The following is a 27307-nucleotide window of genomic DNA, read 5'->3' as shown; positions in this document are numbered from 1 at the left end:
TTCAAACCCTCTTGTATTAAATTGTATTTTAATTGTGCTGTCTCCCTTTATTTTGTAAAGCGCTGCACAATCTGTCCGCGCTATATAAATCCCTTATAATAATAATAGTACATAGTTGGTAAGGTTGAATAAATAAAGACACCATTCCATCCAGTTCAACCTATGTGGGTGTATGTGTGTTTATTTCAAAAATAATTTCCCATATCCCTGTAAACTGTGTTTGCTAAGATACTCATCCAAGAGTTTTTTTTTTAACTTTCAATACTTCCCACTGACACCACCGATTGTGGAAGTGACCACCCTGACAGAGAAAAACTCCCTTCGCAGTTTAAGGTTAAACCGCTTCTCCTCCAATTTCATTGAGTAGCTCCGTGTCTTCTTACACTCCAAGAGACTGAATAGTTTATTCCCTATGCTAGAATCACCATTGAGGTATTTATATATCGTTATCATATCACCTCTCAAGCACCTCTTCTCCAGAGAGAATACATTTAATGTTTGTAAACGTTCCTCGTAGCTGAGGTCCTCCAGTCACCTTATTAACTTTATTGCCCTTATCTAGACTCTCTCCAGTTCCAACACCTCCCTCCTGAGGACTGGTGACCAGAACTGTATGGCATACTGCAGATTAGGGATTAGCAAAACACCTCCCCCCCCCCCCCCCCCCGTTTTGGTTCGCAGCAGAACATGCAAACAGACAAAAAGTTTGTTCGAACATGCAAACACTGTTAAAGTCTATGGGACACGAACGTAAACATGGCAGGGTGCCTTTGGCCAATCATGGCTCAGGGGGACTAAGTCCACGTCCCACACTATAAAAGGCTGCCTGCACGTCGGCCCTGTGTAGTGTGTTTGTTGGCGTGGACGGAGAGATAGTGTGATTTAGATTGAGCAGGCAGGCAGGTTATTCAGTTAGCTCAGCTGCAGTGTATTTAATATATATATACAGCCAGTCTCACATATACCGTGTTTTCCGAAAATAAGACCTACCCCGAAAATAAGACCTAGCTTTATTTTCCAGGAGGGCTGCAATATAAGCCCTACCCTAAAAATAAGCCCTAATTTAAAATGCTTGTAAAATCCTATAATCCACTCTATTACAGTAGAATATAATGTACAATGTGTGTGTTTCTGTAATATAATTGTGGGGATAAGAGCTCCGGCGGGTCACAGAAGTGCAGAGTGGCGCTATAACGAAGGTATTTGGCACAATTATATTACAGAAACACACACATTGTACATTATATACTACGGTAATAGAGTGAATTATAGGATTTTACAAGCATTTTAACTCTGTTCACACTGGGGATTCCTGTCAGGCAGGAAGAGAGAGGGGGAGAGAAGATAGCACATTACATGGTAAGACCTACCCAGAAAATAAGCCCTACTGTGTCTTTTGTTGCCAAAATTAATATAAGATCTGGGCTTATTTTCGGGGGAAATACGGTGTATATATATACTCTGCATCCAGTGTAGCCTATATCTGACTGCAGGCCATTCCTGGTGTACTTTTTCTAATATTCTTCAGGCGGTGTATTTTATATATATATATATATATATATATATATATATATATATATACACAGTCAGTCTCGTATATATATATATATTGTGGCATTGGGACCCTGTGCTACCTGGAATATTGCTGGTTTACACCAGATTTTGGAGAGAAAGGCACGCTGATTGCACAGCTGTGTGCTGGGCTATTTAGTTGTGACCTGGCTATGGCTCAGGGCCCCACCCCACAAACAGGAAGTCTGTGAATGGGAGTCAGGTGGACTCCCGTTCCTCTTCAGGAGTCAGAGACTGCATGGGTGCAGCCAGAGCATGCATGTCTGCAGGAGGCAGATATACTTTGTGACAGAGCAGCAAGGCGTTGATCAGGAGTAAGCTAGGAGAGAGCTTAACTCTGGGAAACTCTTTTGTTCTAAACAAACCTAAGGCCTAGGCTACAGGCCTGAAGCAGCCGTGTGGCAATAACGTAAGCCAGGAGGCTGAAGCATTTGGAGTCTGTAAGATACAGTAATGGTGGCACTCCCTGCGTGGGATACTGATGTCTTTGTGAACCTTTTTGTTTTTGTTTGTTTAAATAAAACTGGGCTATCAGCCCTCAAATACAGTTTTGGACTGGCGTACTCACTGGAAACTCATTTACCACTTGAGTCTGATCACCCCAATCTTACAATATATATACACTGCATCCAGTGTAGCCTATATCTGACTGCAGGCTATTCCTGGTGTACTTTTTCTAATATACTTCAAGCGGTGTATTTAATATATATTTACAGTCTCGTATATTAAGGAAAATTGTTATCCATACTTACCGTAATTTTCCTTTCCTGGATCCTCCCCATGTCAGCCTACTATGGGTCAGCTCCGCCCTCTCTGACCCCTCCAGGACCATCCCTTTCTTAGCCCATAAAGGGCGGATGTCTGCCCACATCAGTGTTCCTGCATCGCGTCGGATAAACCGGGTGGGAATCCCCGCCTGACATGAGGAGGATCCAGGAAAGGAAAATTACAGTAAGTATGGATAACAATTTTTTCTTATTCCTGAACCTCCCCATGTCAGCCTACTATGGGATGTACCAAGCAAATATTAAAAAGGGAGGGAAGACAAAAAATAAAAAATAAGCCAAACCCTCAATGCAATGCTACTCAAAAATGTTTTAAATGGGCAACAGCCACTGTAATAACCGTACAGCCAAATGTTTCCTCAGCCGAACAAGCCACATTAAAGTGGATGTAAACCCAATGTCATCCTTTCTAAACTACTGTCATTATCTATAAGGATATACATGCCTCCTGCATGTATCTTTATCTGTCAAATGTCTCCCCTCTGTCTGTTATTAGACCCGAAAAACTGCATATTCTGTGGGTGGGTCTGTTGTCTGGAGCTCGGTGGGGGAGTCGTGATGTCAGTAGACTCCCCACCCCCCTCTACACTCCCCTTGTCAATATGCATTTTCTCCTGTGTATTTCTTACACTGAACTTCTGCTATGATCTCTAACATCCAGTGAAAAGACAGGAAAGTAACCACATGACTTCAGCATGCCAAATCATGCTGAGGTGTGGAACAGCCAATCCTTGCAGAGTTGCTGAAGAAAGGAGTGGGGAAGGGATTTAAAAAATAATGCCTGTGTCTTAGGCTGTCACTCACAGCAAGGGGGAGTATTTGACAAAGTTTTTCTCAGTTTGTCAAGATTTTTCTCACTGAACAATAAAAGAGGATTGCTCAGAGATGGATTAACTCTGTGGCAAGACTGGGCTCAAATGATAAGAAATATTATACTTTACAGTATGATATAAATAAAAAATTTTTTTTTGGGTTTACATCCACTTTAAGCCTGTAATGCCTAATAAAAGGTGTTGGACGCGCTCCAGTCTGCTGCCCTGCAAACTACCTTAGGGGTGACCTTCACGTATGCTGCCCCGGATGCTGCCATACTCGTCTAATGTGCTTTGATCTCTGAAGGAGGAGCAAGGCCCAGCGTTCTGTATGCAACATGCCTGGTGTTGACAATCCAGGAAGACGCAACTCTAGATTTTGCTGGCATACCCTTTTTAAGCCCCATTGGGAAAACCTACTGCTGATCTTGTTTTCAAAAGTTTTTAGTCCATTTCAGGTAGGTTGATGCCATAGAGACCAGGTCTAACCTACCCCACTCATCAGCTGTAACCACCGGAAAGGCTGGGAGAATGATCTCCCAGTTCATACAAAATTATGTGGCCACCTTAGGTAGAAAGCTCGGCACTGGCCTAAGGATTATCTTTTCTGGGAGCACCAAACAATATGGTACTTTAGATGAGAAGGCGCACAACTTGGAGACTCTTCTGGCCGAAGCAACAGCTAGCAAAAAACAAAAACAAAAAACTGCTAAAAGAAATAATGAACAAGAGAAAGCTTGATCAAATGTAGGAACCAGCAAGGTTCTCAAGACTAGCGTTAAGTCCCATTTTGGAAAAAACGATTTCAATGGAGATCTGATTTCCATGGCTGCCCCTAAAAATCAGATCATCAACAGATGTAGAGCACATCTTGTACACGACATAGCCGACAAGGTGGGGATTTGACCTCTCAGGGAATTATAAGCTAACCCCTTATCAAGACCACTCTGCAGAAACTCCAAAATGTTTGATACTGAAGGAGATCCAAGGTCCCAACCCCTTTCTGAAGTATTCCAGATCCGGACATAGGTTACATTCGTGGACCTGTAATAATTACAAGCCTGTAATAATGTCTCCACTACACAGCCAGAGAGATCCAAGCCAATTAAAGGCCCCCTCTCACTTCCAAGTCATTAACTTCAACCTCCTGGGGTTTTGGTGTCAGACCCCACTCTGTAGAAGGAGATTCTGACAAGGAGGCAGTGGGATTGGTGAGCTCAACTTTATCCTCCAAGCCAGAGGGAACCACGGCTCCCTGAGCCAGTAAGGTAGGACTACTATTGCTTTGACCCTTTCTCGCTGAATCCTCAGCAGGATTTTGAGAGCCAATGGAAGCGGCGGGAACACATACACCAAGGGGACGTTCCAAGGTCTGGACAGAGCACCCTAACCCAACGCCTGTGGTTGCCAGGTCTGGGAGAAGAAACAAGGAAGTTGGCAATTCTCCCCCGATGCTATAAGATCTATCAAAGGCGTCCCCCAGACCCTGAAGATCTTGCGTAGGTACTTGGGGTTGAGGCCCCATTCGTCGTGATCCCCAAAGCTTCGACTCAAGCGATCTGCTAAAACATTCCCGGGCCCTGGGAGATAAGATGCTGTAAGAGAGCCAAGATTCCTCTCTGCCCATAGGAAGATTTGACATGCCGCCTGAAGGAGAGGACAACTTCTTGTGCCCCCTTGATAAGACACATAAGCCACCGTAGTTTTGTTGTCCAAAAGGATCTTGACAGCTCGACCTTGCAACATAAGTTGGAATGCTAAGAGAGCGCGTCTGACAGCATCCAATCCCAGGATATTTTGAACTCTTCGCCCCACAAAGGTTCCATTGGCCTTGAACCTGCTGTCCCAGGCAGTGTGCCCCCCCAGCCTGCCAGACTGGCATTGGTCGTCACCACTATTCTGATGTCTTTAACGGAACTCCGTGGGAAAGATTGTGAGCTACTGACCACCAAACCAGGGGCCAGATTATCGAAATTGGCAGATAGATTTTCTGGAACAAGGAGTGACGATCCCACTGAAGAAGAAAGTTGCATTGAAACCTCCTTCTGCGCCACCTGACCCATGGAACTACTGGAATTGTGGCTGATAGAACCCCCAGATACTGCATGCATTCCTTCATCATCTTGGAAGGCCTGGCCATCACTGCTTTTGTCTGAGACTGGATCTCCTGGACCTTCCTCTGAGGAAGAGAAACACGACCCCGATCCGTTTCGGATTGTACTCCTAAATACTCCAACATTTGGGTCGGATGCATCTGGCGCTTCCGAAAGTTGATCAACCAATCAAAATGAACTAGTGTTTTGCAAGTGAGATTCACATGAACTAGAAGGAGCTCTTTTGATGGTCCAGAAGTAGCATGTCATCTAGATAATGGAATATTTGCACTCCCTTGACCCTGAGAGTCGCCACGACAGCAAATAGTAGCTTTGAAAATGTTCTCGGAGCCATGTAGAGACCGAATGGCAGACATTGAAATTGAAAAAGAGAGCCTTTTATGGAAATCTGAGATTGGTGAGATGCGTCTGAGGAAAAATGAAGGTACACATCAGCCAGATCGATGGAAACCATCCAGTCTCCTGACTCCACAACCAAAATGATCATTTCCAATGACTCAGTTTTGAATGGTGGAACCTTCATGTAAGAATTCCTGGACTTTGAGGTCCAAAACTGGTATGAAACCCCCTGAAGCCTCTGGGACCAAAAACAGAGGGGAACCTACTCTTTGACCCAATTCGTGCCTTGGAACCGGAAGAATGGCCCTTGTTGCCAACAGCTCCCCTATATATCCTTGCAAACATTGCCTCCTTTCCAAATCCGTAGGAAGTCGAGTTTCTACGAACAAGGTCTGAGGGGCCCTTGTTCTGAACTCGAGACGATAACGTGATCAAGTGACGGCTAAAATCCAGGCATCCCGTATTTTGTCCGCCCAAACCTCCCCGAATTGGGCTAGTCTTGCTCCTACTTGAGAGGGTTGAGCGGAGACACCTTCAAAAGGACTTATTTGAAGCCTTAGGAGCTTTGTTGGCCCTGGGTTTGGAAGGCTTCTGGAAGGTCGAACCGACTCCCTTCCACTGACTGAAAAAATGGCCTACCAGGTTTGTAAGCACTGGCCTCTCTGAATCCTTCTTTGGATCTGTTGTTAAATCGAAAGGGCTGCCGTTGTCTTTTTCTCTTCTGCGGGATTAGGCCAGATCTGTCACCGGAAACCTGCTGAATTGCTGTTTCTAAAGTCTTCCCGAAGAGTAGCTTCCGTCAAATAGAACCTCACACAGACCATGCTTTGAAGCATTGGTCGGCCGATAAGGCTTCTATCATAAGACTCTGCAGGCTGTGATGGAATGAGCCATTATCTTTGCTGTCAACTTGACCTGGTCGACAGTCACTTCAGCCACAAACTCTACAGCAGTCTTGACAAACTGCAAAGGAGAAGAACTGCCACTTCCCAGACTTTCATCCGAACATCCATCCACCAGCTCTGCTACCCACACTCTAAGGGCTGTTGCCACAGAAGTGAGTGCTACCGCCGGTCTGCAGGCTGCTCCAGTCAAACTATACAACCTTTTTAGGTCTAAATTTATTCTGCAATCCAAAGGATCCCTAAAAGAGACCGAATCTCCCAGCGGAAGAGTAATGTGGCAGGCGAATCTCTGTAATGAAGCATCCCCCTTTAGGCATTGTGTCCCAAGGGGTACAACTTAGATATTCTATTATGCACATTGAGCTTTCTTCTCAGGCCTCACCCTCTCATCGTCAATTACCTCTTAAATTTCGGAAATAAATGGGAAGGAAGGTAACAATTTCTTTAAATACGGGTAGTATCTCTGCTGTTTCTTTGGAGGAGACGATTCTTCCTGCCACTCCATCGCATTCTTAACAGCCTCCACCAAGGGGGGAAACAGAGCAGAGATCAAACGTATGCAATTCCGAGACCAATTCTGCCTCAGACGGATCCGAATCACTATCGACTTCAGAGTTAAAACTCATTTATACTGCCAGTGACCTTTGCAGTAATACACAGTCATTTATACTGCACCCTATTATCCCAGCACCATGGGAACCCACCTCCTCAGGAGATATACAGCCTATATGGGAGGTCTTCTGAAATGGGAGAGGCTGACCCCGAACAGGGTGGATGGAGAAAAAAAAAAAATCTTTAAAAGGCGTCCGGAGTGAGGACGAAAAAAGAACACTGGTGTGGGCAGACAGCCGCCCTTTATGGGCTAAGAAAGAGGTGGTCCTGGAGGGGTCAGAGAGGGCGGAGCTGACCCATAGTAGGCTGACATAGGGAGGTCCAGGAAATTTATATTTTTATATATATATATATCCATATATATATAATATATAGTGGGGACGGAAAGTATTCAGACCCCCTTAAATGTTTCACTCTTTGTTATATTGCAGCCATTTGCTAAAATCATTTAAGTTATTTTTTCCCTCATTAATGTACACACAGCACCCCATCTTGACAGGAAAACACAGAATTTTTGACATTTTTGCAGATTTATTAAAAAAGAAAAACTAAAATATCACATGGTCCTAAGTATTCAGACCCTTTGCTCAGTATTTAGAAGAAGCATCCTTTTGATCTAATACAGCCATGAGTCTTTTTGGGAAAGATGCGACAAGTTTTTCACACCTGGATTTGGGGATCCTCTGCCATTCCTCCTTGCAGATCCTCTCCAGTTCTGTCAGGTTGGATGGTAAACGTTGGTGGACAGCCATTTTTAGGTCTCTCCAGAGATACTCAATTGGGTTTAAGTCAGGGCTCTGGCTGGGCCATTCAAGAACGGTCATGGAGTTGTTGTGAAGGCACTCCTTTGTTATTTTAGCTGTGTGCTTAGGGTCGTTGTCTTGTTTGAAGGTAAACCTTCGGCCCAGTCTGAGGTCCTGAGCACTCTGGAGAAGGTTTTCGTCCGGGATATCCCTGTACTTGGCCGCATTCATCTTTCCTCGATTGCAACCAGTCGTCCTGTCCCTGCAGCTGAAAAACACCCTCACAGCATGATGCTGCCACCACCATGCTTCACTGTTGGCACTGTATTGGACAGGTGATGAGCAGTGCCTGGTTTTCTCCACACATACCGCTTAGAATTAAGGCCAAAAAGTTCTATCTTGGTCTCATCAGGCCAGAGAATCTTATTTCTCACCATCTTGGAGTCCTTCGGGTGTTTTTTTAGCAAACTCCATGCAGGCTTTCATGTGTCTTGCACTTAGGAGAGGCTTCCATCCGGCCACTCTGCCATAAAGCCCTGACTAGTGGAGGGCTGCAGTGATGGTTGACTTTCTACAACTTTCTCCCATCTCCCAACAGGATGTCTGGAGCTCAGCCACAGTGATCTTTGGGTTCCTCTTTACCTCTCTCACCCCGATAGCTCGGTTTGGCCAGGTGGCCAGCTCTAGAAAGGGTTCTGGTCATCCCAAATGTCTTCCATTTAAGGATTATGGAGGCCACTGTGCTCTTAGGAACCTTAAGTGCAGCAGAAATTTTTTTGGTAACCTTGGCCAGATCTGTGCCTTGCCACAATTCTGTCTCTGAGCTCTTCAGGCAGTTCCTTTGACCTCATGATTCTCATTTGCTCTGACATGCACTGTGAGCTGTAAGGTCTTATATAGACAGGTGTGTGGCTTTCCTAGTCAAGTCCAATCATTATAATCAAACACAGCTGGACTCAGCAAAGGGTCTGAATACTTAGGACCATGTGATGTTTCAGTTTTTCTTTTTTAATAAATCTGCAAAAATGTCAACAATTCTGCAATTCTGTGTTTTTCTGTCAATATGGGGCACTGTGTGTACATTAATGAGGAAAAAAAATGAACTTAAATGATTTTAGCAAATGGCTGCAATATAACAAAGAGTGAAATATTTAAGGGGGTCTGAATACTTTCCGTCCCTACTGTGTGTGTGTATATATATATATATATATATATATATATATATATATATATATATATATATATATATACAGGGGGTCCCTGGGTTTGTTCTTAAGTCGAATTTGTTTGTAAGTCGGAACAGTACCTTTTTTAAGTGCAAATCTAGTCTCAGAGACAGGATGTAAACCCAAATCAACAGAGAAAGGCAACCGGATGGCAGGGGCGGCATGGTTAGTTCAAATATGTTTTGTTTCTTTTATTTTTTTACTTTTTTATCACTTTTTTTATTTTTATTTATTTGTAGCTTGTCGTTTACTTTTTTTTTTATTTTTGCATAATTTTCTTATTTTTAATATTATTTTCCTTATTCTTTACTTTTTTTTAATTACTTTTTTTATTTTATTAATTTAATTATTACTGTATTTCTTATTTTTATTTTATTTTTATTTTTTTTATCAATTTTTTTTCACTTAACTTTATTGCTATCACACAGGAGGGAACAATTCCCTGTGTGATAGCAACTGGAGGTGACAGGTTCTCTTTATTGACCCTGTCACCTCCAAAACAGGAGTCCAGGAGCACAGCTGAGCACAGCTCTCCCCTCTCACTATTTTCATGGTGGCAGCGACAGGAGACAGCAGAGAGGAGTACACTGTATGGCACAGCAGGGAGATGGATGGTGAAAGCAGCCAGCAGAGGCCAGGCAGGCAGGCCGGCCGGCCGGGCGCGGTGCACTTTCGCGGGGCAGCGGCGCAGGAAAGACTGGGGATCCTGGAGGCTTCGTTAGGCTGCACTAGGCCGGACAAGGCCTCGGCCACGACGGGTAGTTTTAGCGGCCTGGCAGGCCACCGGACCGTACCAGGCCTGTGGATGGGCAGGCAGGATGATGAAGGGGGCCCGCAGCCAAGCCAGGAATGGAGGAAAGGCTCACTCCAGCAAGGAGAGGAAGATTCGGCCAGCAGTGACGTCATTCGGGCCCCATTCATAAGTAGGAGTTGTTCGCAACTCGGATGTTCGTAAGTTGGGGATCCCCTGTATATAGCTTATATCTGACAGCAGGCCATTCCTGGTGTACTTTTTCTAATATACTTCTGGTGGTGTACAATACAATACAATACAGTGCAACCGTAGTTGCTGTTAAACTTCTGGTGGTGTACACAATACAGTGCACCCCTAGTACAGTTGCTACTCCTTTTCTGGTGGTGTACACAGTACACAATACAGTGCACCCCTAGTACAGTTGCTACTCCTTTTCTGGTGGTGTACACAGTACACAATACAGTGCACCCCTAGTGCAGTTGCTACTACTTTTCTGGTGCTGTACACAGTACACAATACAGTGCACCCCTAGTGCAGTTGCTACTACTTTTCTGGTGGTGTGCACTGTACACAATACAGTGCAGCCGTAGTTTCAAAGAGAATGCAACCTGCCTAAGAACCGCCTCATTTGTGACATGCCCACTAGGTGGAACTCAACGTTGGCAATGTTGCAGCGGCTGCACATGCAGCAGAGGGCTATCAATGAGTACCTGTGTGAGTATGGCACCAGGACAGGGTCAGGGGAGCTTGGCTTTTTTTGGCCACGCTAGTGGCTACTAATCAAGGATGGTGAGCAGTGACAGTGCATGCATCAGTGATACTGTCACTCTTGTCTTCCTGTCTTTATCCAGATAGTATTCCTGCGGGCCTGCCGAACACACACAAATAGGAGGAGGAGGATTGTGTCAGCATGGAGGTGGAGACTAACACTCAGCAGCAGTCTTCAAGGGATCGTTATCATTTCCCAGAAACCCATGGAGTTGTACGTGGCTGGGAGGAGGTGGTTGCGGATCATGTGATCCTTGACTCAGAGAACTCAGGATCGAATGCCTCTGCAAACTTACGCTGCATGGCCTCCCTGATCCTGGATTTGCTGATCTCCTTGCTCCTCATCAGCTAAGACCTCAGTGGCAGGTTCCCAAACTCCATTTCTTTTGACGGAAGGCGATTGCGGCTCTCTACCAGCATGTGGAAGGCAATGTCTTGGCCTCGTTGGACAGGGCGGTCAGCAGTAAGGTGCATATTACCACTGACTCATGGTCCAGCAGGCATGGACATTGATGTTACCTTTCTTTCACAGCGCACTGGGTAACTGCTGGCAGCTGGGAAGGATGCAGGACAGGTGTTCAGTATTGTTGGAGCTTGTTCCACCACCACGCCTCCAAAATGCTAATAGTGATTCTGCCACAGCTCTCTCCTCCACCCCTCCTCTTCTTCTTACTCTATGGGCTCTTCCTCTACAGATTTGTCCTCTGAACCAGCGGTGCTCTGTAGGCGTTCAAGGGGCTACGCAAGCACTCAGGCAAAAAGATGCCATGCGGTGCTTGAGTTGGTCTGCTTAGGGGACAGGATCCACACTGGGGCAGAGATTCTGTCAGCTCTGCGGGGACAAGCTCAGAGGTGGTTGATGCCACGCCAGCTTCAGCCAGGAATGGTTGTATGCGACAATGGCACCAACCTCATCTCCGCCTTCCGACAGGGACACTTGACCCATGTTCCCTGTTTGGCTCACGCCCTGAATTTGGTGGTGCAGCCATTCTTGAGCAAGTACCCAGGCTTACAGGATCTCCAGAGGCAGGCCAGGAAAGTCTGTGGTCATTTCCGCCGATCATATAATGCCAGTGCTCGGCTGGCTGACCTTCAAAGTGAATGCAACCTGCCCAAGAACCGCCTCATTTGTGACATGCCCACCAGGTGGAACTCAACTTTGGCAATGCTGCAGCAGCTGCACACGCAGCAGAGGGCCATCAATGAGTACCTGTGTGAGTATGGCACCAAGACAGTGTCAGGGGAGCTTGGCTTTTTTTCGCCTCGCCAGTAGCTACTGATCAAGGATGCATGCACTGTCCTGTCACCATTTGAGGAGGCCACAAGGATGGTGAGCAGTGACAGTGCATGCATCAGTGATACTGTCCCTCTTGTCTTCCTGTTGGAGCACACTCTTCATGAAATAATGGACAGGGCACTTGAGGCAGAACAGCGGGAGGAAGAGGAGGACTTTCTTACCTCTCAAGGCCCCCTTTATCCAGATAGTATTCCTGCGGGCCTGCCGATCACACAGGAAGAAGAAGAGGAGGAGGATTGTGTCACCATGGAGGTGGAGGATAACACTCAGCATCAGCAGCAGTCTTCAAGGAATCATTTTCAGTCTCCAGAAACCCATGGAATTGTACGTGGCTGGGAGGAGGTGGTTGAGGATCATGTGATCCTTAGTGACCCAGAGGACTTAGGATCGAATGCCTCTGCAAACTTATGCTGCATGGCCTCCCTGATCCTGCAAAGTCTGCGAAAGGACCCTAGGATTCGTGGTATCAAGGAGAGGGATCATTACTGGCTGGCAACCCTTCTTGATCCACATTACAAGGGTAAGGTTGCAGAACTTATCCAGCCTTCGCAGAGGGAGCAGAGAATGAAACATCTTCAGGAGGCCTTGCAGAAAGGTTTGTGCAATGTGTTTCCAGAGCCTGGGAGGTTACAACTTCCTGGTGCTGGACAACATGTTGCTGACGCTTCGTTCAGTCACAGAAAGAGCGGTGGAGAAGGTGGCCGGCTGACCGATGCCTTCAAACAATTCTTCAGTCCTCAGCGCCAAGGTCTGATTGGTTCCAGCAACCATCACCAGCATCTGAATTACATAGTGCAGGAATATCTAGGGGCAAGATCAGACTTGGAGACCTTTCCAACAGAACATCCACTGGGTTACTGGGTCTTGAGGATGGACCACTGGCAGGAGCTTGCTCAATATGCAATTGAGCTACTGGCCTGTCCTGCATCCAGCGTTCTTTCTAAACGCACATTCAGTGCTGCTGGAGGCTTTGTAACCGATCACAGAGTGCGCCTGTCCACAGACTCTGTTGATCGACTCACATTCATAAAAATGAAACAGTTTTGGATCACCAGCTACCAAGCACCTGATGCTGATGTAACCGATTGTTTTTTCTATGGATGTGGGATCCTTTGAAGACTGCATATGCTGAGTGACTATCCTATTATGCTGCGTGACTATCCTATTCCTTCTCAATCTTCATGAGTTTAGCTTCTAAGAATATTTTTGGTTCAGGGCACCACCACCACTGCCTAAGGCCCAATTTTTCTGCCTCTGTTTAACAGGGGCATGTAATTACAATTTTTGCTCGAATATTTGACAGCAGGGCCCGTTCCTGCACTCAACAAGAGTATCTGTGAGGCTTTACAATGTTGTGGCACCACCACCACCGCCTAAGGCCCAATTTTTCTGCCCCTGTTTTACAGGGGCATGTAATTACAATTTTTGCACTAATATTTCACAGCCAGGCCCATTCCAGCTCCCACCAAGAGAAACTGTGAGGACTTACAGTGTTCTGGTACCACCAACACCTAAGGCCCAATTTTCCGCAGAGTGTATAGGGCAGGCCGTATAGTATATACAGGTGGTCCCCTATTTTCAAACATCCGACTTACAAATGACTTATACTTACAAATGGAGGGAGACAACAGGAAGTGAGAGGAAATCTACCCCTAGGAAGGGAAATTCTCTCCTGTAAGAGTTAATATGGGAAAAAGGTGTCTCCACTGATGATTTATCACCAATCCTTGTTTCCCTAATAACCCAAAATTTTCCAAATCCAATTGTTATTGGGACAGAAAGTGAGATGAAATCTTCTAAACAGGGGCACACAGCAAAACAAATGTTACAGGGGTGATAACCCTACCCTATGTTATCCAAAAAGCTCACAAATAGATTTTTTGGCTGGAGCTACACTTAAAAAATGTACCTGTTCCAAATTACAAACAGATTCAACTTAAGAACAAACCTACGGTCCTTATCTTGTTTGTAACCCAGGCACTGCCTGTATACTGCTGTTCAGAGTATAGCTGGGAGAGGGGGGAACCATGCCATTTTTCTCAATTATTTTCATCTATATTGCTGGGACCCGACATTACATTACAGCCGCAAGCAGTTTTAAATGACTTTTATTCCTTTAGAAATATCATTTTGTGTAGGGACTGTTCTAAACACGGGAAAAATGCACCACTTTACAGGCATACTATAGTCACCCCCAGGCACGATATTTAAAGGAATATTTCACTTTTATTGTTTCACTTTAAGCATTTTTAAAATCACTGCTCCCAAAAAAAACAGCCGTTTTTCAGACTTTTTTTTGCATTGATACATGTCCCCTGGGGCAGGATCCGGGTCCCCAAATACTTTTTATGACAATAACTTGCACATTAGCCTTTAAAATGATCACTTTTGATTTTTCACGTTCATGTCCCATAGACTTTAATGGTGTTCGCCCTAATTTTTTGCCTGTTCGCATGTTCTGCCGCAAACCGAACCGGGGGGTGTTCGCCTCATCCCTAATCCTCTTGTTTTTTATTGTAGTGTAACTGTACTGTCTCCCTTTAAATTGTAAAGCGCTGCACAAAATGTTGGAGCTATCTAAATCCTGTATAATAATAAAAACTCAAGTTTCTATATAAATTACTATTAAAAATACATGTATTGTTAATTCTGAACTAAGCGTAATAATGCACAAATTGTTTGCATGCCTAGATCTAATGGTTCAACACACACTTACGGTTTTCCCTTCTGCAGGAAGAAAGTCTGTGATTTCTGATAGGCATACCAGTAATATGACCAGCTACCATAGGCCACTTTCACCTGACAGTGGGAGGAAAGTCCATTTGTTAGAATTATCTACATTTATTGGTACTGTGTTTATATAATTGACATTATAAAAGAAATGCAAACAATGCTTTATAAATGGAACATAAATGTATGCATCTGGGATCCTTGGTGTGGGTAGTTTTTGGCATGCAACAGCTTACAGCATCCAACTTGGTGTAGGATACTCCAATACTTTCAATGCAGAAGAAGGTAATTTAGGAGTTAGTGTAGGGTTAGGATTTAGGTTTAAGATTAGGATTTTAAAGGGGGGGGGGAGTTAAAGATTTAAGGGTTAGGGGTTTAGGGTAAGGTTCAGGGTTAAGTGGTAAATTTGAGTCCTAAGAGTTAAAGTGCAACTTTACCTATAACAACTTGAAAAAAAAATAACGTTCTTTAGCAAGGAAGGAGCATATGCTCCACATTAATAATTATGCTACCAAAATTAGTGTATGCTGTGAATTGCCTCCAGCACTGCTCCTGTTTCTTCTTGCTGACATCTGCCATTTTATTGAAGCCCAGAGCCCCTGAGCAGTAGTAAATCTTTAGGCCGTCAGCAGATTGGCCTCTAGTGGCTATGATTTTTGGCACAATGCCAAAAATGGAGAGCAACTGAGCATGTGCAGAGAGAGTATATTACTGGATTTTAAACAGTTTAGGCACTTATTTTCAATGTTTCACATAGATACACCTGCAAAAGGGGCAAGCATACTACAGTGATTAAGTAAGGACCTTATTTTCTGACTAATGTTCCACTTTAAAATGTTTGTATAGGCTTTTTTTGGAATTTTGGAAAGAGCAAGAAGAATAAAAAAAATCTGTCAAGATTGTATTGCTATCTGTGCCTCCTCTGGAAAGATCACTCTTATCTATCAGGTCCTGATGACCACTGTCACTGGGACTAAAGTCCAAAATATTGAGTTATTGAAACTGAATAAAAATCTTCCAATGGGGACACCTGTTTCAGTCTCAAGTATATAAAAGGGAAATACCTCTCACTTCCTGTTGTATCTCTGAGACAAGAAGTTAAATCTCACCAATAGATTCACATAATATCCCTTTGATCAAAATGTCAATGTTTATTTTTTACACAATTAAAATTGGACTAATTATAAGACATAATATTTATAATATATATATATATATATATATATATATATATATATATATATATATATAGTGCCTTTAAAAAGTATTCATACCCCTTGATATTTTCCACATTTTGTCATGTTACAACCAAAAATGTAAATGTATTTTATTGTGATTGGCCAACACAAAGTGGCACATATTTGTGAAGTGGAAGGAAAATACTAACTGGTTTTCAAATTTGTTTACAAATAAATATCTGAAAAGTGTGGCGTGCATTTGTATTCAGTCCCCACGAGTCAGCACTTTGTAGAACCACCTTTCACTGCAATTACAGCTGTAAGTCTTTTTGGGGATGTCTCTACCAGTTTTGCACATCCAGAAAGTGACATTTTTTACCATTTTTCTTTGCAAAATAGCTCAATCCCTGGCCTGTCTGGTGTATTCCTTAGCCTTCATGATGCTGTTTGCTCACTATGGCTCTCTAACAAACCTCTGAGGGCTTCACAGAACAGCTGTATTTATACTGAGATTAAATTATACACAGGTGCACTCTATTTACTAATTAGGTAACTTCTGAAGGCAATTGGTTCCACTAGATTTTAGTTAGGGTTTAGTTAGGGGTATCAGGGTAAAGGGGGTTGAATACAAATGCTCGCCACACTTTTCAGATTTTTTTTGCAAAAAATCCCAATAAAATGCATTTACATTTTTGGTTGTAACATAACAAAATCTGGAAAATTTTAAGGGGTATGAATAATTTTTCAAGGCATTTTGTAATCTCCCCAGTGAAGACTCAGGGGGCAATAAAACCAGAGGATTCAATACTAGACCACTCCATCCAAAAAAAGATAATTCAAAAAAAGTTTTGACTTGAAATATATTATAACTTTCATATTACATACTTATTATTTCTTAACATGATTTTTCGGCTGGCCACACAGTAGATTTTTGAACAAGGGTTCATATGAAAATTCATATGAACATTCGTACAAAAATTCTCAGTACATAAGTTCTTCAAAAAGACTGTATGTGAACTCACTGTCACTCCTCTCGACTTCCTCTGGGAGATGTGATTGGCTGACGAATGTCCTAGTGTTTATATAGTGGTTTACCGTCTCCATTTTCTTGTAGCCCCTATTGATACTAACAGTGGTCTGGGATGGAAATAAGACCGCTGTTAGTATCAATAGGGGCTACAAGAAAATGTCGACGGTAAACCACTATATAAACACTAGGACATTCGTCAACCAATCACATCTCCCCGAGGAAGTCACGAGGAGTGACAAAGCTAGTAGGAGGGACCTGAGAGGCTGACAAACGTGGAACCAGGAAGTACCATTCTGAGTGTTACAGACACAAGGAGCACTGACGGCTGGGGCTGCAGAGCTGGTTGAGAGGTGACATATTCGTCTTAGCACTGGTGGTATAAGTATAATACACACAGGCTTTTTTTTTAGTTTTTGAAATGTGAGTGCACATTTGTTATGACTTTTTCGAATAAAATTTAAAAAATAATAAAGCACTATTGTCAGATCTGATTGCTTTGCATGTGGTCGATGTGATTGGAGTTCACGAGCAGCAGAAAGGAGGCTTAACTCTTTAATTGATCGATGTGACTGGAGTTTACGTGCAGCTTATAAGGAGAAGGAATACTATGAGAAGCATATTAAAGGATTAATCATTTCTAAAGGCACATTAAAAAACCTATAAGGTGAGGGCACAACCGGTGGAGGGAGCACTAGGAGTTTGAGAAAAACATATACTGGTGGAAAATTATGGAGAGATTGTTTTATTCACTACGTATATAATGGATTGGCATGATTTTTTCACCATTGATTACATTTCATAAGGACACTTATGGACAATATCTGCACAATGCACTTTAATATTTATCATATTGTTTGATTTACACATTGTGAAAATTTGCATATTGCACTCTATTTATATATTGTTTATTGAATGCACTTTATATCCCTGAGGGGATACTTTGTATTTAGCGCTGCACTTATTCTGATTTTAGTTCAACTTACAAGCCGACTTCAGTGCACTGTTTAATTGGGCAACTATGTGGCAAATAAGGTTTAATGTTGATAAATTTAAAGTTATGCACTTGGGGGCTAAGAATATGCATGCATCATACATACTAGGGGGAATCCTTACAACTGGGGGAATCCATAGTGGAGAAGGATCTGGGGGTTTTGGTAGATCATAAGCTTAAAAATAGCATGCAATGCAAAGCTGCGGTTTCCAAAGCAAGCAAAGTCCTTTCTTGTATTAGGAGAGGTATGGACCCCAGAGAGGGAAATATAATGTTGCCCCTGTACAGATCATTAGTAAGACCTCATCTAGAATATGCCATTCAGTTTTGGGCACCAGTTCTCAAAAAGGATATCAGTGAACTGGAGAAAGTGCAGAGAAGGGCAACCAAACTGATAAGAGGCATGGAGGAGCTCAGCTATGAGGAAAGATTAGAGGAACTGAATTTATTCTCTCTCGAGAAGAGGAGATTAAGGGAGGATATGATCAACATGTACAAATACATAAGGGATCCATATAGAAAAATTGTTGTTGAGTTATTCACTTTAAGGTCATCACAGAGGACAAGGGGGCACTCTTTACATCTAGAGAAAAATGGAAATTTATTCTCCAAATACTGAAAGGTTTCTTCACAGTAAGAGCTGTGAAAATGTGGAATAGACTCCCTCCAGAGGTGGTTCTGGCCAGCTCAGTAAAAAAAGGCCTGGATTTTGTCCTAAATGTACATAATATAACTGGGTACTAACATTTATAGGTAAAAGTTGATCCAGGGAATATCTGATTGCCTCTCAGGTGATCAGGAAGGAATTTTTTTTCCCTGCTGTAGCAAATTGGATCATGCCTTGCTGCGGTTTTTCACCTTCCTCTCAATCAACTGTAGGTATAGGATTGTATGATTTTGTTTTTTTTTTTTTATTGGTTGAACTAGATAGACGTGTGTCTTTTTTCAACCTGACTAACTATGTAACATTCAATCACTTGACAAATGACGTTTAAAGGCATTTCAAAATGTCATTTGCTTTTAACATTCGACTTTGCAAAGAATGTAATTTCCTAAACAAAAACCACATACTTGGTTAGAAATTCATTTGGAATAAAAATTCCATCCTGCCCCTTGCTTTCCCACCAAAGCAGTCAAAAGCAAACATTGGACCAACAATATACGGTATTACATTTTTGTTCATTTTTGGGTTTAGTTATCCTTTAATGTGCATTCATGGCAAAGGTTTCCTGTTTTATTCCAAAGTAGTGATCTACAAAATCTTTCAAATCATGAATGGAACTCATGGTCTGGCAATCTCAGAAAAGAATTGTGACCAACATTACAGATCAGCAAATTCTTCACATACTTTACCTTTCCTGCTGGGTCTCCCGTTTCATTGAAGTATAGCATATAGCTATCCTCTCCCCTGATATACAGGTTGTAGTAATCTGTCTCTGGGGGTACAAAGAAGCCAGTGAACCGAGCAATAAAAGGAGAGGTTTCTGTAGGCCAGGACTTGGAAGCTCCATCAAGCCAGGTGGTGCCAGCATAGCCAGTGGAATTTTCATTGAAATTCAAAGCGTCATCCAGGTTAAAACTGCCATTCCACCTTTCCATCTTCATTCCTCGGTTTCCTAATTGCAGGTCAAAAATAAAAAGAGGTTTTTAAGTTAAAACAGCTAGAAAAAGACTCTGGTCAATAGTTATAAAGGAAAAAAGACAAATTAAATACATTGGATATAAATTTATGTTTCCAAACTTGCCTTTGGGTCAAACCAAGAATGTGCATTTTTTACACTTCCTTCCAGATACACAAATACAAACCTTGTTAACTGACCAAATTTCATTGATTGGACTACTCACTTGGCAATATCTTAGCAATGTTCAATACATTTTAAAAGCAATTTTACATTTAAAAAAAATTAATAAACATTGCTTTTTTCCAGTTTCACTTGGTAAAGTTATTTACAAATAAAATAAAGACTGATTTTACTCCTTATTCACATGGTTACAGAGTGACGAAGGCATGCATTTATGCATCCAGGAAGTATGTGTTTGCAAACAGCCACCTGTTGCCTACTTTTTGGTCTGATGTATATATGTCTATTAAAATGTAATAATTTACTGCCAAAAGTGCTATAATATAAACACAGAATAAAACTGTGCTCTTAGTGCAAAAGGAGGTAATGCAGCAACCTATATTCCAGACACAAAGGAATTTCAAAAATAATTACCCTAAAAGGTGCGCAAAACCAATATCTCTGTAGTGATCAATACAAATATATGTGTGTGAAAAAAAAGGTTCACTCATACTAAACTATAATAAACATATGCATCAAATAAATGGTAAAATAGCAGTCTCATAACATATAGAGTAGGGATGGGCGAATGGTTCGGCCCGAGCATAAGTTCGGGCCGAACTTTGGTTGTTTGGATGTTCTGGCGAACACCGAACAATATGCTGAGTTCGGGGAAAATTCAAAAGCCGCCGAACCCCGTTAAAGTCTATAGGACACTAACATGAAAAAACAAAAGTTTTATAATTTTAAATGCTTATATGCAAGTTATTGTCATAAAAAGTGTTTGGGGACCCGGGTCCTGCCTCAGGGGACATGTATCAATGCAAAAAAAGTTTTAAAAACTTCTGTTTTTCAGGAGCAGTGATTTTAATAATGCTTAAAGTGAAACAATAAAAGTGAACTACTCCTTTAAATTTCGTACCTGGGGGGGTGTCTATAGTATTCCTGTAAAGTGGCGCATTTTTACCGTGTTTAGAACAGTCCCTGCAGCAAAATGACATTTCTAAAGGAAAAAAAGTCATTTAAAACTGATCACGGCTATAATGAATTGTCGGGTCCCGCAATACAGATAAAAGTCATTGAAAAAAACCGTACCAGGCCACATGCCCTCAACATGGGGAGGATGCTTTGGGGTCTGGACCCCAAAGCACCATGTCCCCATGTTGATGGGAACAAGGGCCTCATCCCCACAACCCTTGCCCAGTGGTTGTGGGGGTCTGCGAGCGGGGGCTTATCGGAATCTGGAAGCCCGCTTTAACAAGGGTACCCCAGATACCGCTCCCCCCCATGTGAATTGGTAATGGGTACATTGTACCCCTACCATTTCACCCAAAAAATTGTCAAAAATGGAAAAAAATACAAGAGCCAGCTTGGGACAAGTCCTTTATTAAAAAAGAAAAAAGTCCAGCGATGTAGATCCATCTCGCTCTAGCGACGATACTGAAAAAAAAAAAAAAAGCCGCTACTGATGCCTCCATAGGAGGATCTCATCGAGCGACGCTACTCTCGCCGTGACAGCTCTTATATAGCTGAGGACGGGGCCACCAGTGACATACATAGGTGACCCCGACCCCTCTGATGCCACGGGGGTTTCCTGCGGTTTCCACCATGACGTCAGAGGGGGCGGGGTCACCTATGTACATCACCGGGTGGCCCCGCCCTCTGCTATATAAGAGCTGTCATGGCAGGAGTAACATATAGCTGAGGGCGAGGCCACCGGGTGACGTACATAGGTGACCCCGTCCCCTCTGACGCCACGGGGAAACTGCAGGAAACCCCCGTGGCGTCAGAGGGGGGCGGGGTCACCTATGTATGTCACCGATGGCCCTGCCCTCAGCTATATAAGAGCTGTCATGGCGAGAGTAGCATCGCTCGATGGGAACCTCCTATGGAGGCATCAGTAGCAGCTTTTTTTTTTTTCAGTATCATCGCCAGAGCGAGATGGATCTACATCGCTGGACTTTTTTCTTTTTTTAATAAAGGACTTGTCCCAAGCTGGCTCTTGTATTTTTTTCCATTTTTGACAATTTTTTGGGTGAAATGGTAGGGGTACAATGTACCCGTTACCAATTCACATGGGGGGAGCGGTATCTGGGGTACCCTTGTTAAAGCGAGCTTCCAGATTCTGATAAGCCCCCGCTCGCAGACCCCCACAACCACTGGGCAAGGGTTGTGGGGATGAGGCCCTTGTCCCCATCAACATGGGGACATGGTGCTTTGGGGTCCAGACCCCAAAGCATCCTCCCCATGTTGAGGGCATGTGGCCTGGTACGGTTCAGGAAGGGGGGGGGCTCTCTCTCACCCCCCCTCTTTTCCTGTGACCATGCCGTTTTTTTTCAATGAATTTTGGGACCCGACAATTCATTATAGCCGCGAGTATTTTTAAATGACTTTTTTTCCTTTAAAAATGTCACAGAAATATACTATAGACACCCCCCACTTTTATTGTTTCATTTTAAGCATTATTAAAGTCACTGCTCCTGAAAAAACGTCCGTTTTTAAAACTTATTTGCATTGATACATGTCCCCTCGGGCAGGACCCAGGTCTCCAAACACTTTTTTTGACAATATCATGTATATAAGCCTTTAAAATTAGCACTTGACTTTTCATGTTCGTGTCCCATAGACTTTACCGGTGTTCGCATGTTCGAACAAATTTTTTGCCTGTTCGCAAGTTCTGGTGCGAACCAAACCGAGGGGTGTTTGGCCCATCCTTAATATACAGTAATTCACTTATGCATAAGCAAACTTCAAAGAGAAATATAGAAAAGTCCAAATGTGAAATTTTGAAAATGATGAAAGTCCACATGTAAGAATCCCAAACCACCTCCCAGACACGTGTGTCAGTTCCCTTACCAAACAGTAATGATCTCCAAATGATGAGATCAACAGCGCAGAAATCTTGCATACCTTTCCTTTTGGAATAAATGAATTTAAATTGGAAATGGAAACATTTTGCAATAAATACAACAAGGTATAAAAGTGGCATAAGAAAATGATTCCTACTTTTTTATAGAGTAGAATACACTAAAATACAAAATAATAGACTAGAAAAAAACACAATAGAATGGAAAATAACAGAATGGAATGAAATCAAACAAAATAGAATAGAATAGAAAATAAAGGAAAATAAAAGAATCAAATAGAAAATATTCTATTCTATTTTTTTCCATTCTATTACTTTATTTTCTATTCTATTCTGTTTTATTCTATTCATTTTCTGTTATTTTCTGTTATATTCTGTTGTATTCTATTCAATTCTATAAAGCAGCCTAAGTAAGAATTATCATCTTATTTCACTTTTATACCTACTGTATTTATTGCAATATTTTTTCATTTCAAATTCACATTCATTTTCTAATTAAAATTAATTTTGAAATTCACATTCATTTTTTAATTTAAATCCATTTTCAAATTCAAACAATTTGTTTTGTTAAAATTTTGTTCGGATTCGTTAAAATTCAATACTATTGTGATTCGGAAATTCGGATACATCTGATTCTCCCAATAACAAAAATGTTGTCCAAATTTCAATTTGTAACAAAACAGTTGAAAGCCAATATCACTATTTAAAATGGCAAATCAATAAAAATATAAACACACACATTGTGAGTCCTGTGGTTATTAAAGTCCCAAACAATCTGTTATCAAAAGTCTGTGAATCAAACCACATTAATGTCTATAAAATCAGTGTGCAAGATGACATCCCAAGATGCATTAAAAGATGAACATGGATGGGCCCTTATTACAGGGGCCAATGAAGCCTTTGAACAAGAAGCTAAGGATTTCAAATGCCTGTTGCAGGCGGATATCTCATGGACATATAGACACTCTCTATGGATGGTCGGTGCACTTAACAATAGGCTGGGCCTTTGACAGAAGCCCAAATTTTGTTATTCTTCTGAAGAGATAGTTGTTTGTTTGTCTATGTCTATATACGTGAGTCTATTTTTGCTTTAGAAAAAAATGAATGATCCAAAAATTGATTAAAACCCATTCTGGTTTACATTATATCATGATGTGAGTTTAGGTATGCTGTAATACCTTCATATATTTTCCAATGGGATTTGTATTTTTGTGAAACTATAAAACTAATTTGGGTGTATGTGAGTTGTCAAAATAAGATACAAAAAGATGTTAGCTGAGCTTTTCAAAATTTTATTTTTCTTTATTATCAGTGGATTTTCCTTTGTTGCCTGTAATGCTATCATTGAATCAATATCTCTTTTCAATTTCAATAAGTTCCTTTCTCTTTCCTTTTTCTTCTCTTTTGTAAAAACAATTGAAGTCAGTGTCTATCTATTTTTATATATATAAACACAAACACAAACACTGTATATACACACAGTATCTCACAAAAGTGAGTACACCCCTCACATTTTTGTAAATATTTTATTAAATCTTTTCATATGACAACACTGAAGAAATAACATTTTGCTACAAGTAGTGAGTGTACATCTTGTATAACAGTGTAAATTTGCTGTCCCCTAAAAATAACAACACACAGCCATTAATGTCTTAACCGCTGGCAACAAAAGTGAGCACACCCCTAAGTGAAAATGTCCAAATTGGGCCCAACGAGTCAATATTTTGTGTGGCCACCATTATTTTCCAGCCCTGCCTTAACCCTCTTGGGCATGGAGTTCACCAGAGCTTCACAGGTTGCCACTGGAGTCCTCTTCCACTCCTCCATGACAACATCACAGAGCTGGTGGATGTTGGAGGCCATGTGCTCCTCCACCTTCCGTTTGAGGATGCTAGAGACATGCTTGGCCAGTCCATTACCTTTACTCTCAGCTTTTTTAGCAAGGCAGTGGTCATTTTGAAGGTGTGTTTGGGTTTGTTTTCATGTTAGAATGCTGCCCTGCGGCCCAATCCCTGAAGGGAGGGGATCAGGCTCTGCTTCAGTATGTCACAGTACATGTTGGCATTCATGGTTCCCTCAATGAATTGTAGTTCCCCAGTGCAGGCAGCACTCATGTAGCCCCAGACCATGACACTCCCACCAACACTGCTTGACTGTAGACAAGACACACTTGACTTTGTACTCCTCACCTGGTTGCCGCCACACACCTTTGACACCATCTGAATCAAGTAAGTTTATCTTGGTCTCATCAGACCACAAGTCATGGTTCCAGTAATCCATGTCCTTAGTCTGCTTGTCTTCAGCAAACTGTGGGCTTTCTTGTGCATCATTTTTAGAAGAGGCTTCCTTCTAGTATGACAGCCATGCAGGCCAATTTGATGCAGTGTGCACCATATGGTCTGAGCAGTGACAGGCTGACTACCCCACTCCTTCAACCTCTGTAGCAATGCTGGCAGCACATACGTCTGTTTCCCAAAGACAGCCTCTGGATATGACGCTGAGCACGTGCAGTCGACGTCTTTGGTCGACTATGGCGAGGCCTGTTCGAAATGGATCTGTCCTGTTAAACTGCTCTATTGTCTGCAGCTCAGTTTCAGGGTCTTGGCAATCTTCCTTTGGCCTAGGCCAGTGATGGCGAACCTTGGCACCCCAGATGTTTTGGAACTACATTTCCCATGATGCTCAACTACACTGCAGAGTGCAAGAGCATTATGGGAAATGTAGTTCCAAAACATCTGGGGTGCCAAGGTTTGCCATCACTGGCCTGGGCCATCTTTATATAGAGCAACATTTATTTTTTTCAGATCATTTAGAGAGTTCTTTGCCATGAGGTCCCATGTTGAACTTCCAGTGACCAGTATGAGAGAGTGAGAGTGATAACACCAAATTTAACACACCTGTTCTCCATTCACACCAGAGACCTTGTAACACTAATGCTGTGTACACACGACCGGACTTTTTGACCAAACTTGTCAGACGGAACGAATCCGTCGGACAATCCAACCGTGTGTGGGCTTCATCGGACCTTCAGTGGACCTTTTTTGTCGAAAATCAGATGGACTTTAGATTTGGAACATGTTTCAAATTTTTCCGACGGACTCGAGTCCGGTTGAAAAATCTGTTCGTCTGTATGCTAGTCCGACGGACGAAAGCCTACGCTAGGGCAGCTATTGGCTACTGGCTATGAACTTCCTACTTTTAGTCCGGTCGTACGTCATCACGTTCAAAACTATCGGACTTTGGTGTGATCGTGTGTAGGCAAGCTCGATTCATTGGAACTCCTTTGAAAAGTCCGGTCGTGTGTACATGGCATAACAAGTCACATGACACCGGGAAGGGAAAAGGGATAATTGGGCCCATTTTGGACATTTTCACTTAGGGGTGTACTCACTTTTGTTGCCAGAGGCTTAGACATTGATAGCTGTGTGTTGAGTTATTTTGAGGGGACAGCAAATTTACACTGTTATACCAGCTGTACACTCATTACTTTACATTGCAGCAAAGTGTAATTTCTTCAGTGTTGTCACATGAAAAGATATAATGAAATATTTACAAAAATTTGAGGGGTGTACTCACTTTTGTGAGATACTGTATTTACAGTATATGTGCCAAAAATAATATTTGAAGACTGTAAACCTTTGAACCGCCAAAGTAAAGTTTTTGCTGTTTACATGTGACATTACATACCTGGAAAGAGCAAAGGAAGCACAGATGGCTTTGGCGGTGCCATGCAAAAGATTGTTGTATCATTTAGACTGAGAACTTGACATTCCTGACCTACAGCCAGAATACAGTGAAAATGGTTACATATCTTTATTTCATACTAGAGTTCTGTTATAACATATATATGATAAATTAGGGTTAATATACAGTACTTAAAGTGGTTGTAAAGTCTAAAGGTTTTTTCACCTTAATGCATTCTCTGTCAGAGAACCTGTCAGAGAATAGTCAAGTGTTGCTTTCTTTATATACAGTATTTGCGTGCATGCTGCATTGCAGTGCTAATACAATAGTGTAAAGGACACAATTCCATTGTCTGTGCTGCCCACACAACAACATTTCGAAATCTCTGTTCCTGGTAAGCTAATGACTACTGTAGAACTTACCTCCTACAAGGACTCTTGCTGGAAAGTCAGTCTCATCGAAGAACCGTCCATTGATTGTGATTACTGTGCCTCCTTGCACGCTTCCAGAAGCAGGGAAAACCCTGTTTACCTCTGGATGACACAATACAGGAAAAAACGTTCTTTATTTTGTTTTTAAATATTGGGTTAATAAAAGATGTAAATTATTATGTTTTTTACCTGCGTAGGTCTGGAACATACTGATTTTATTGAGGGCAGACACATAGTATGTAGAGATACTTGGTAAACTCCTGTAATGTATGAAAAAAAGTTCTTCAGAGCCACATAAGATGTACCAGCTGTGCCATAAATGGTCTATACAGGACTAAACATTTTGAAAATCAACCTGCTCATGAAAACATTTAGGTAGTTATATTTTTGTATAGACAGCTAGCACTAAATCATTGGGGAAATGTTTGTGACAAGGATTTGATATTTTTTAAATCCTTACCATATTTTTATATACTGTATATACAGTATGTGTATGCATGCTCTATAATTGCTGTCTGTATATTAGACAGTGCAATCAGCATTCTCCTGTGAGAAAAACATTACAAATCACCCAGGATAGAAGATTGCTTGGCAGACAATTTTCAAATTGATTTGAAAAACTTTTGATCAGTGACACTCCCATAACTTTGAATTAAACCTTAGGTCACCATAGCCATTGGGAGCTAGTC

At 42.1% G+C, this 27307-nt stretch overlaps 1 protein-coding gene across 1 annotated transcript in view; it reads right to left on the bottom strand.

Moving 5' to 3' along the window:
* The window catches only part of LOC141146080 (fibrocystin-L-like), a 364397-nt gene that overhangs the window by 298049 nt on the left and 39041 nt on the right, over positions 1-27307 (bottom strand). The window contains exons 10-15 of the mRNA XM_073632840.1: positions 26808-26878; positions 26610-26720; positions 26191-26280; positions 19139-19472; positions 17446-17470; positions 14644-14726 (exon numbers count right to left, since the gene is read on the bottom strand). Coding sequence (XP_073488941.1) covers positions 14644-14726; positions 17446-17470; positions 19139-19472; positions 26191-26280; positions 26610-26720; positions 26808-26878 — 714 coding nt within the window. The remainder of the gene's footprint in view (positions 1-14643; positions 14727-17445; positions 17471-19138; positions 19473-26190; positions 26281-26609; positions 26721-26807; positions 26879-27307) is intronic.

Source organism: Aquarana catesbeiana, linkage group LG05, assembly GCF_042186555.1.
Source record: "Aquarana catesbeiana isolate 2022-GZ linkage group LG05, ASM4218655v1, whole genome shotgun sequence".
In the NCBI taxonomy this organism is placed as follows: domain Eukaryota; kingdom Metazoa; phylum Chordata; class Amphibia; order Anura; family Ranidae; genus Aquarana; species Aquarana catesbeiana.
This window is presented reverse-complemented; position numbering and strand designations above follow the sequence as displayed.